At 40.1% G+C, this 12,361-nt stretch overlaps 1 protein-coding gene across 1 annotated transcript; it reads left to right on the top strand.

The window, feature by feature from the left end:
• The first annotated feature begins 421 nt into the window (after nucleotides 1-421).
• Nucleotides 422-10,505, top strand: LOC117478301 (glyceraldehyde-3-phosphate dehydrogenase-like). The gene is made up of 12 exons (XM_034125295.1): nucleotides 422-549; nucleotides 876-924; nucleotides 6,033-6,132; nucleotides 6,475-6,584; nucleotides 6,683-6,773; nucleotides 7,209-7,324; nucleotides 7,537-7,618; nucleotides 8,247-8,398; nucleotides 9,089-9,167; nucleotides 9,470-9,553; nucleotides 9,945-10,042; nucleotides 10,139-10,505. Exons 2-12 carry the CDS (start codon nucleotides 902-904, stop codon nucleotides 10,206-10,208), a joined length of 1,005 nt encoding a protein of 334 aa, XP_033981186.1. The 5' UTR covers nucleotides 422-549; nucleotides 876-901; the 3' UTR covers nucleotides 10,209-10,505.
• The last annotated feature ends 1,856 nt before the right edge of the window (nucleotides 10,506-12,361 follow it).

Below are 12,361 nucleotides of genomic sequence, written 5' to 3'. Positions count from 1 at the left end.
TTTTATTTCTTAATCAATGGTGCTACATTAAATTGGGTGCTTGCACATTGATGAGGCTAAAGTGATGTAATATAATAATATGATATGTAAATACGTTTATTTTGTAGGTTAGTTAGTTGGGTTAGTCCCTGTTAAATTGTTTTTTATATTACACAATGACCTGAAATCAACCCCTAGGTACTGTGTGGTAGGTCGTTGTCGCTTAGCAACTTCATTGTGCATCTCTTCCGCTGGAACTACTTTTCTTTGCGGAGGTTTGATTTTTATGAAAATAGGCCGTTATAAAACATCCAGTCGAAATAAAAGTGGTTTCAAAGTTCAAATGGGTTTGATACGGTTGTATCGCTCATAGACGGCGCATGCACCTCTGTAAACTTCTTGTCTCGTGGTTCAAATAAATTATTTGGCAGGCAGCTGCACGCGACCTTAAAATTGTGAGGGGGGCGTGCCCGGCCGCGCGCCGCGGAGATAAATTCGGGGGGGACCTCAGCTCGTCCCCCGCTCTCTCTCCCCCCTGAGGACTGACAGACTGAGGTGCCTTCACAAACGGTACATTTACCTCTTCTCGTTTCCAGTTTGAATTAAGTTCTCAAAACTTTTGAATTATGAGAGTTAAGCTGTCATTTTGATGTGACACACTGTCAAAAAACGGACATTTCTGGGACCTCATTTTATAATTCCTGTCATTTGGTCTTCTAACTCGTCTGCATGTTGCTTCTATAACTTTTAAATAGCTTAAAAGTTCGAAGTATTTGTCAAGCAGTGCAATACGTTTTCTGAATTACTTTTTGCAGTTTTGCATGATGCCCAGTTTTGTGTTGCTTTTGAAGAAAAATGCATTAAATGTGTCTTAACTAGGCTATTTTACCTTTCAGTGACGACTAAGACCATATCAGACACAATGGTGAAGATTGGAATCAATGGGTGAGTTAGTGTTTTTAGATTTTAGTCACTATCATTTGCAAAACATTATCTCATTATTTGTCACCGTCTCCACTGGCATGCATTAGTCTCCAGAAAACCTTTTATCAGAGAATATAAATTGGATAACAATCACTGAGTGCAGTATAATTTGTAAGGCTCTGGAAAACCTAAAATGGGATGGTAAATAAGCAGATCTGTAAGGAGGAGTATTTGCAAACAAATAAGGTGGCTTTTATTAATAAATGTGCATGAAATAGGACAAGAATGCAAATAAGTAATAGGAAAATAACTTTCAATAAATGTAACTTGATAGGGGGCAATGACCTTTTAGGCTGCAGGTTATGGTCTCCTGCAGAGTATGTGTGTCTGATGTTTGCTGAAATGCTGCAGCATACACAACCTCTCCGGTTTACTGGACATTATTAACAGGCTTGTTATTTTTCTTAGCTGCATTTCTATTCAGAGCAATGTGATAAGAGGGCAAGTGTCAACCCTTCATTTCCCAAATCACTCACATAATAAGCATCCAGTTGCTGGCAGTATAAAGGTCTTCCATCCTCAGGACCCCGACACTGTTTCTGAGACCCTCGAATTATGATCTGTGCTGAGAGATTGTATTTTAATTAAAAGAGCATAATAGAGTCAGTTGAAAAGATGATTAAATCATATAATCTTTCTCTAAAAGATGTATTATTTGGGCATCTTATAAAGAACATGTAAATGAATGACATCACGTATAATATATACATGACATGCCAAACAACAGTGCAGTATTATAACTTTAGAAACTTCATCGGAAATTATATTAAATGTAATAAATGAACAAAATTACATAAATGCAAAATAAACATAACGTCCCTCTTGATCCTGAATTGTCCTTGAGCAAGACACTGAAGTCCCTTTGGATAATACTCTTAAATCAATAAATGTATCATAAAATAAACTTTTTAATACATTTTATTTTCGGACAAACTCCTCCAACACATTTCTTAAAAGTGATGTTATTTGCCCTTTATGTGAGACTCTTCCTCTGACTCAGTGCTGTTGGAGATGGGTCAGGACTCTGGACAGGACTCATCTATTCTCTGGTTATTTATAGTCGGGGTGGTGTTGTGTTGTCACGGTTGTCGTCCCCTCTTCTTCCACACCCCCCGTCAGACCCCTCCGATCCCCCCTCTGTCTACTGCTGCCCTCCTCAGCTGTCACATTCCTTTTTGTTCTCCACTCGTCTATTTTTAACCCTCTAACCTTTCCGCTGAAGTTCAGGGATCATCCGGCCGGAGGTTTATAGGCGCTGCTTACACTTTGAGATCTCCAGTTAAACATTTCCTCCTCCTCCTCCTCCTGCTCCTCCTCCTCCTCCTCCTCTGTGAAGCAGCTGCTGTGGAGCTGCAGGAGATTTAGCTCCTTGATTCTGGCCATCTCTGAGCCTCTGAAACTGAAGATGGGCTCCGGTCCATGTTGGCCTTCTGGCTGCATGGTGGCTTCCAAAACGAACCGAGGGAAGCTCTAATGTCCACTGGCCCTTTCCCCTCATGTCCATTCTTCCTGTGAAGGAAGGCAGACATGCAAACAATGTCTCCCATTAATCGCCTGGGGTTTACTCCCTTGAATAGACATTTCATTTGGCTGTTAGAAGTACTCCTGCTGCTGCCCTTGAGCAAGGAAGCACTATAGTTGAACCCATGGCCCTGCACTGTGGCGTGCCACTGCTACTAAATAGTTATTATGGTTCAAAAACAGAGGAAACTATTGTTTTAAGTCCAGTTTAAAGCAGTTATATTGTGTATTGTCATTCAATTACCAGATATTTCTAACTTTTGGAAATACATCAATTAGACTACACGGATTAGACTGTGAGAGTGCAAACTTCTCCTCAGATAAATCATCAAACCGAAGAAAAACAGTCGCTTCAGTTTTAAGTTAAATGCATGTTTTTCTTTAATCGGCAATCCCCTTTTTTCGCCTTTCTCCAGATAACTCTCACAGCCTTACTATGGTATTTAGTAGAACTCAAAAACAATTTGTTTTCCTGACAAGGAGAAGATAAAGTTAATGATAAAATATTATCGTAAGCACACAAATGCATACAATAATCCAAGATTATTTGGATAAAAAAGATCCATTAAAAATTGCAAATACCCAGAATTGATTCCAAAAACGAAAATAGAATTGTAATAATACTCCCACCATCAGTGACATCCTTGTTACTGGAAACTTGTTTAACTGCACCTTTCTAGTTCAGATAGAGACTGTTATTTTGGAGTATGTGATTGTCTGAGTCTTAGAGTTAAGTTTCAATCTGTCGCATGATTACTTACAGTAATGTGACTCCTGAGTGCTGGAGCCATGTGACCTTACATAACAGGGCTCAGTCTGAACATGTGAAGCAGAGACTGTGTACCACACTGTGGAGGCACTTTTGATCCCCACTGCCCCCTGTGAGTGCCATTGAGCAAGGCTCTAACCCCCCTTACTACTTCCCCCTACTATCAGCTTGATTATTATACATAGACACTTGCTCCTACACCAAATAGTCTTGTATGCTGTTTTGTTATTGGGACACATTGGGCTGCAGCTATAGCGATTATTACAGTAATCGGATAAAAAAATACTTAAAGGGGACCTATCATGCAAAATGCACTTTTGTACGTCTTTTATACATGAATATGTGTCCCCGGTGTTCCAGGGAACTCACCAAGTATCAGAAAACACAACCCTCTCTATTTTCCTCCATACCCAAATCTCTAAAAAAGGGGCTGCAACGGATCTGATCAAAACTGATCCAGATTTGAACACTGTCCTGACGTCAGGACAGTGGCGCTACGGCTATTGGGCCAACTCCACCAATCAGGAGGAGACAGCCACGGCCATTGTCGTTCGAAAGCGCTGGAGATGCTGTAGTACATATGCCAGGCCTCTAGATGGTGCTGTTCTCACAGAATCAGCCCTTGCACAAACAGAGCTAGAAATGGTCAAATTGAGCAAAATGAGGCATGGCTAAAATGCATGATCTGTTTGGTATTTTGAAAAAAAAAAAGTATAAATATGCCTTATATAGGTATGGTCCTACACTATATTATTATAATATAGCATGATAGGTCCACTTTAAACAAAGCCTATGACTTTTAATAATCAGGTTATTATAAGTTGATTGACGAATAGTTATTGCCCTATAACGACACAATGACTTTTGGAACCGTCATACAGATGTGCACGTAGTGGAGTTGCAGGCCGTTTGCTAGAACTTCCTAATCAGCCAATACAGAATCTAGCTTTTTTAAATTATTTTTTATGCAGTTACGAATGAGTTATTTGCAGACATTTGCATCGTGTTAAGTGAGGTTTGTTCCCCCTGGAATGTTAAATACATTTTTCAATAACGAAAATAAATGTAACTAAAGGAAAGTGCCGCAGCCTCGCCCCTTTGCTCTTATAAAGGTCAAACAGTATGTTAATATCAGATTTCCATCGTATAGTTTTATGCACAAACAACTATTACCAGCTGAACTTTACTGTTTGTGTGGCAACTCTGCTCTCTGGACGTAAATTCACTTTTATTCCTGCGAGACACCGCGAAACTCAGCCTGAGCTCAGGCTGAGTTTCGCGGTGTCTCGCTGTCTCGCAGAACCCACGCAGCAACCAGGAAACGACACCAGTAAGCCAGCTCACACTGTCCGCTCCTCGAGCCTCAAAGGGCGCAGCAGCGAGACCCGCAACGTCCCGCCAACACGGCACCCAGACTCCACGCAGCATTCTCATCTGTTTGTCCTTACTGGTGTCATTTTCTGGTTGCTAACGCCATTGTAACACATAATCACTGATGTTCCGCTGTAACGGTGGTGGACTCATCAGAACAGAGTGGGTGAGCTGACCAATCAGAGCACAGTGGGCTCACAGGGAGGGGGGGGCAGGAGCTCCATCAAGGTGTGTAGGACAGAGAGTGAATACACATACTATACAGAGATGCTGTATGAGAAACCAATGTGAGTTTGGAACATTGAACAATCTAAATCTATTCTAGTATACCTCCACAATGGAATTATGATCAGTAGAAATGGCCATGACATGGGACCTTTAACATTAGGACTGTGTCATGTCTTCCTTTTTACATCCCTTAAACACCACCTGCCTTCAGGCACTACATTGCGTTACTCAGGCTATCAAATGTCCCCTTAAGCCACAGTGCACTTGGACAGTTCTCCTGCAGTGCATTTCTATTGAACTGTAGCTAATATGTGACCTTTAAAAGTCATTCAGTGTCTGGGAGTTAACATCGCCCTTCTCCACACATCCTCCTCCTCCTCTCTCCTCCTGCGAGATGAAAGGAAGAGATTCCTCCTCTCACGCTCTCTTAGATGATCACTCATTATGAGAGCCCCGCTGTTATCTCTTTCTTCCAGTGAAGTGGTTAATATGAATCTGTGTCCTAACATCCTCCGCTCTCTGGTTTCAGTCCCCTCGCTGTTTGACCTGCTGTGACGGCAGCCATATTAGGCGTAAACAGGCTTTCAGTTGCCGGTGCCAACCATTGTTATCTTCAGTCAAGGTTGGCAGGCCTTGTATGGCCCTGCTGTCCTCCACTGTCACTCTTAAGTTAGTCTTTCAGTGCCACCTTCTGGTTGGCCAGAGGCAATGTGGCATGAGACGTATGGAGCAGTCTTGCACAAAAGCTGCTCTAAATAAAAACCAAACATAAAAGAGGTTTCGAAATTATTTGATTCGGACGCGTCAAGATTGGCCTGAGGGATTTTTCAGACTTTACAGGGAAGACAAATCAGAAACAGGTTTATTACCAGGTAGGTTGACACGTACGAGGAATTTGACTTGGTGTAAAAACACAGATAGAGAACTATTTTAAGAAAACTATAATAACATTCAAAAATAATAATAAATATAGTAAAATAAAATATAGCAGTATTTACATTGAAATAGAATGTAATAAAATATGTACATTCCCTTAAGAGATTTTTGTGATATATAATCTTGTTTTATTTATCCGTTCTTCATGACCTGCTGTCTGTGTCTTTGAATGACCTTACAGTCAAATAAAAGGGTTTTCCACTTGCTGCCATTTTGCTAAGTTTTCCCTTCTCTACCTCTTTAGATTTGGACGTATCGGCCGTCTGGTGACCCGCGCCGCCGCCACTGGAGGCAAGGTGGAGGTCGTGGCCATCAACGACCCCTTCATCGATCTGGAGTACATGGTGAGAAGACCGCCTGTACTCCATTTTCCTCCTGACAGTTTGTCATGATCATTTTGTATTTCTCAAAGCCTTCCAAAGTCCACTCAGGGTCAAATATAGTTTCGGGGACCGAGTTTAGTCAGAAATTCATATTTGGGTAATAAGAGGTTACAAAATAATGGGTTTTTAAAGCATTAAGAAAAGACAGAGAGCTAGTACAAAGGTTTGAAAGCCTACCTGTGGAGAAGCTACATGTTACAACTACACTTCAGACCCTGCTTAAAAAATACTGTAGGTCTTGTCCTGTTAGAATCAGGTGTTCATAGCTTTGGTTTTAAATGTTCCTCTTCTATCTGCCTGCAGGTCTACATGTTCAAGTACGACTCCACCCACGGAGTGTGGAAGCACGGAGAGGTGAAGGCAGACGGCGGCAAGCTGATCATCGGCAACATGAGCATCATGGTCTTCCACGAGTATGCACACTGTTAGATTTACATTTCTTTCAGCGTTCTCCCTATGAGTGTGTGACCAGCACAGTCTAACCTCTCCAATGGGTGATCTATTTACACAGGAGGGACCCCGCCAACATCAAGTGGAGCGATGCTGGGGCTGACTATGTTGTGGAGTCCACCGGTGTGTTCACCACCATCGAAAAAGCATCTGTAAGTTTACCATCTGCCTCCCACTTATTTCACTGGGAGACAATTATAAGGACAGGAAGTTACAGCGAGAATGTTTTAAATTGTTGAGAATGGACAAAAAATTCATACAAATGTATTTTCATCTGTTTGTATATCAATGAAGTAACAAACATTATGCTGTTTTGGCCTGCAACGCCAGTTTTATATATATTTTTCAGTCTCTTCTTGTATTTCAATAGTGTAAACTGTAGAAGGTGACACCAGAAAAAACAGCAAACACTTCATTTACAGTCAAATGTTTTATTCTATAGCATGCAGGGAATTACAAATGACTGTTTTATTGAAATGATGATACATCTTTAAAGCTACATCATTTCTAGTCTTAATTCAAATGAAATAAATATTATAACATTTGTCATTTTCCCTTTGACCTCTGACCTCTTTTGTGTTCCTTAGGCTCACCTGGCTGGCGGTGCTAAGAGGGTGTTGATCTCCGCTCCCAGTGCCGACGCTCCCATGTTCGTCATGGGCGTCAACCACGAGAAGTACGATAACTCCATGAAGGTTGTCAGGTGAGTCTCCACCTTTCTTACACATTTTCCTAGTTATAATCGCAGCTTTCATTTATGTTTCTGACCTCAAATGATGACTTTAGATGCTCTGCCAATGAGAAACACAAGTCAAACCAAGATCATCTCCTCAAATAAGCTCTGAGTGTATGTGCAGTAATACCTTAATTTTGTGTCGTTGCTTAAATGTCGTCTCCTTCTTGTCTCCTTCATAGCAACGCCTCCTGCACAACCAACTGCCTGGCTCCCGTCGCCAAGGTCATCAACGATAACTTCGGCATCGTTGAGGGTCTCATGGTAAACAGCTCAGACATTCTTATTGAATACAATCTGTTATTGATGGGCATTTAAGGATGAATGGAAAATAGTTTGAAAATGACATTTAAAGATGGTCACAGTTTGAACTAAGTATTTAAAACATAAAACTGACTGTTTTTGTAATTACTTTATGTATTCCTTTTTTTAAATGATTTTCTAATTGTATAGCCCTAACTTAGAAATGCTAATTTCCAAGTAAGGGCTATACAATTATAAAACAAAGTTCTCGTAGCGCAAAGTGATGTTCTGTGATAGGATTACTTGGTGTAAGCTGCAGCCAAAAAGCCAAGGAAAACACAACATGTTTTGCATTTCAAAAGTTGAAACTAGCAAACGTTTTTCAATCGGTTTTTTTATTAAAATCATACATCATCACAGTGGTTTATTAACCAATATTATTTTCCTAGAAGAGCCAAAAATGTTTGGACTAGCTTCTTTCCACAGCTAAAACTCACTAACTTGAGGATTTCTGAGATCAGTGTTAAGAGTAGCTCGGTAAAATGAAATGCTCTGTTGTTGTTTAATAGTTTGTAGCTAGGAACTTAGAAATCCTATTTAATAGATACATTATAAATCTGTAATGCTTCCCTCTGCTCCCTCTCCTCAGAGCACAGTCCACGCCATCACGGCCACACAGAAGACCGTAGACGGCCCCTCAGGTAAGCTGTGGAGGGACGGGCGCGGCGCCTCTCAGAACATCATCCCCGCCTCCACCGGGGCCGCCAAGGCCGTGGGCAAGGTCATCCCCGACCTCAACGGGTACAAGCAACTTTCAGATCATTTTATATAGGGTTGTGACCAGGGTTACTGTTAACTGAAACTAAATAACCAAGACATCCTTGAAAAACTACAACTAAACTGATGCTCCCAAACTCCCTTGCTAAGTGAATCTAAGCTACGAAGAAATTGAAACATCCAAACTAAAATAATTGAAAATAGAGAACAATTAAAACCTTGGTTGTGACTTTAGGAAGCAGCCGTCAACCAGGAGGACATTGAATGTTTGTATGTATGTATGTATGTATGTATGTATGTATGTATGTATGTATGTATGTATGTATGTATGTATGTATGTATGTATGTATGTATGTATGTATGTATGTATGTATGTATGTATGTATGTATGTATGTATGTATGTATGTATGTATGTATGTGAGCTACACGATGATCCCATTGATAAAAAGTGGCAGGTCCCCAAACTCTAGAAATATTTCATAAAAGTAGGCAGCTGAGTACATGCAAAAACGGTTCGCATTGAGGCTGATCATATACTGTATGGGACAGACCAGAATTAAGTATTGACATTTTCTAGCTGAGTTCGACTTTTGACCTTCCTTTGGAGGAGATAATCAAGGAGACGTCACCAATGGGAATAAAACAATAATACACAATAATTTGTTTTGATGTTTTTACTTTGTGTCTGATTGTTGACAGTCCTGTTTTTACAGCAAAATCACCGGTATGGCTTTCCGTGTCCCCACCCCCAACGTCTCCGTCGTTGATCTGACTGTCCGTCTGGAGAAGCCCGTAAGTATCTTCTAACTTTTATTAAATATAAAGGTTTAACCAAGTGGCTGCTTAACTTTGGAACTAATATACAGATGAAAACATTATTTTTCAGCTATTAACTAGATCCCACATATTTATTTTTGACTGTACGTTTGGGGTCGGAGAGGAAGAAAACTTGAGCTCAACCATCCACTGAATTTCCATACATTTGTATTAATAACACTCTGTAGCATTGAGGCATAATTATGTTACTTAGACTTGCACCTATATAAAGCTTTAAAACCTTTAGTTTAAATTAATAAATATATCTCGTCCTTCAGGCCACGTACGACGACATCAAGAAGGTGATGAAGGCCGCTGCTGAGGGACCCATGAAGGGAATTCTGGGATACACAGAGGACCAGGTACGGACAAATGTCAACATATTCTCTTACTATGTTTAACTATAAGCGTGTCTGAACATAACAACAGTCTGATGCAATTTTTATGGGTGTGTGTATAGCAATACAAAATCCACTAGATGTCAGCACATCTATTCTGCTACGACATGGTCTCAACTTAATTAAGAACTCATAAGGTATATTTAAAGTAAAAAGAAAACTATTTATAATCCATAAAGCCAGATCTGCAGATATTTGTAATTACTTATTCATCCCTATGTTGCTGCACGGCCTGCCTTATGCCACTTTTATCCAGGACCAGAAATGACATACTGATGAGTTTATGTCCGACACAAATCTGTATTTACTGTCCCCCTGCCTGTATAAACATTTGTGTTCATCTCTTTCTGCTCAGGTTGTGTCCACAGACTTCAACGGCGACACTCGTTCCTCCATCTTTGATGCTGGCGCCGGCATTGCACTGAATGAGCACTTTGTTAAGCTGGTTTCATGGTGAGTTAAAACACACCAAAAATAGGACATGTTTCTCCATTAATAAATATTCTATAATATATGCAACTTCAATCTCTGCTCACTGTTTGTCCGCAGGTACGACAACGAGTTTGCATACAGCAGCCGTGTGTGTGACCTGGTCCTGCACATGTTCTCCAAGGAGTAAAGTCCTGTCATGACTCATAGTTTCCTTCCCATGATTCCCTCATGCTTCACCTATGCAGTACCTGGATGTTGTGTCATCCGCCCAAGGAGCAAACATCTTCCTCAACAAACGTCTAGATAATAATATAAATAATAATATTCATAGATTTTTATATGATAAAGTCGCCTCTGCTCTGTCCAGCAGTGAAGTCTGCACTAAGCAGTGTTTGTAGAGAGGATTTTCCATCACTGAACTGTATTGTACTGAATGGTCTTGTTGCACTTGACATGATAATAAAGTCCTCAGTTTGTGGAAGAGTTTTTTGTAGAGTGCATCTCTCTCTCTAGACATATGTTTATTTGTATTTATTGTAATAAATAAAAATCAGTGGGCTGTTGAAAATTCCCAGCCAGGACCCTAAAGCTGTTAATCTAGTGCCCAGACAAATGACTTTGAGTTTTGTGCAGAATACAAAATTCATTTCTGGGATGGCGGCCAAAATCTAGTCAGGAAGGCAGGAGGAGAGTTAGGAGAAAGCCATACAGGAAGTGTAGTTTTCTGGGCCGACATGTCACTCTTGATCATTTTATATAAATAATGTGTCTCTCTTATTTACCTCTGACAATTGATAATGACAGTCTCGCCCCTCCTCAAACTATGAGGGTGGTTTACACGTCATTTTAAATTCACACATTTGTATTGCAACAAATAGATTTGTATCTGGAAATGTCTATAGTCCTATATGTTGTATAAAGGGTAGCCTAGTGTATAATAAAATTTAAATATATTTTGATATGTCACTGATGTCCAATTTCCAGGGTTTACAAAAAAGTTAATTGCTTTCCTTTCATTGTCTGTAGTTGATTTTAGCCAAACTTAATTTAAAGAAGTAGCTGTTAAAACCAATTTTAATCCAGGATTTTACAACTTTTTTGTTGGAGCTGTTGATACCGGCCCAGGCAAGTGCCATTGAGTTTATTTCAGAATATCCAATTAGTATTAGGGATAAATATAATCAGCTGGTCAGTGGCAACTATACAAAGAGGCGAAGGAGTGGAGGGTTACTGGGTAAAAAGGGAAACAGGGAGGAACACCTCCAATGTCTGACAACTGAAATAACTTATTGTCACAAAAGCCCAGAAAGTTAATGAGTCAGAACCATTTTCATATTTCTTTTGATAACCTTTTTCAAATGTATTGGCTGTTAAACGTAAAAAGGATACATTTCATTGTTGCAATATAGTGAATAAGAAATTCAGAATGCTAGCTTACTTAGGTGGGGTAGGTACATTTGAGAAACCGGCTTGAGATCGCTAGAATTTGAAAATACACAGCCGGAAAAAATCTCCCACTTCCTTACAGAGCCCCTCCTCCAACACACACGAACACGCACATGACCAATGAGGGCACGAGATAAGTTTGTGCACAGATGGAAGGCTGACAGACAGATAGGCCATCCAGTTATTTTAGCCGGTCCGGCTAAAATGATTGGTCGTGCTTTTTACACGCTTCCACAGATGACATTTTTTTATGGATTTTTTGTCAAAGCACTTAAGATATTCATTGCTATCGGGATGTTAAGAGCATTCCATGGAATATAACAAAAAGTGTATCTCGAGCCGATTTCTCAAACTTACCTACCCCACCTTTAAGTTTACTAGTTTTAATGCAAAGTGTTTTGTAGTCACTAAACATGTATTAAGAAGGATGGGTGATGTGTGTGTTAAGAGAAGGTTAATTGGTTACCAATCAAGCTAAAATCCTGTAAACATTATTCATTTGTGCTACATAATGCTTCCTTGGTGGAAGGAGTTAGCTAATAGTTTATTCAGCTGCAACCACTGTTAAGTCTGGGAAAGATAATGGATATTTGTATTTAACATTTTTATTTTAAAACACTTTCTTTTATGAAACGTTACCATCCATTCAACATATCCATGACGTTTTAAATCCCCCTGGGCTGCTTTACCACAGGTGCACCTCTACTTTAGTCACTACGGTATCTGAGCCAGACTGCAAACTGATCACTGCTCCTCTTCCACAGTCTGTCCGGTAAGTGAACGCCGCATTCAGTCATTTGTGTTTATCGCTGAGCTCTGCTGCACCGCTGCTACACTCTCCTCGGACTCATTCACCTCATTATCTGGTGCCAAAGTTAATGCTTCCTCCTCGGT

The sequence above is a fragment of the Trematomus bernacchii genome, unplaced genomic scaffold (genome assembly GCF_902827165.1).
Source record: "Trematomus bernacchii unplaced genomic scaffold, fTreBer1.1, whole genome shotgun sequence".
Lineage (NCBI taxonomy): Eukaryota > Metazoa > Chordata > Actinopteri > Perciformes > Nototheniidae > Trematomus > Trematomus bernacchii.
The sequence above is the reverse complement of the archived record's forward strand: the minus strand, read 5'-3'. Positions and strand labels throughout refer to the sequence as shown.

Excerpts from the sequence above, each read along its gene's own strand:
- LOC117478301 (XM_034125295.1), top strand. The coding sequence starts at position 902 with ATGGTGAAGATTGGAATCAATGG. Across the intron at positions 7,619-8,246 it reads GCATCGTTGAGGGTCTCATG|AGCACAGTCCACGCCATCAC; the intron begins GTAAACAGCTCA and ends CCCTCTCCTCAG. Across the intron at positions 10,043-10,138 it reads TTTGTTAAGCTGGTTTCATG|GTACGACAACGAGTTTGCAT; the intron begins GTGAGTTAAAAC and ends GTTTGTCCGCAG.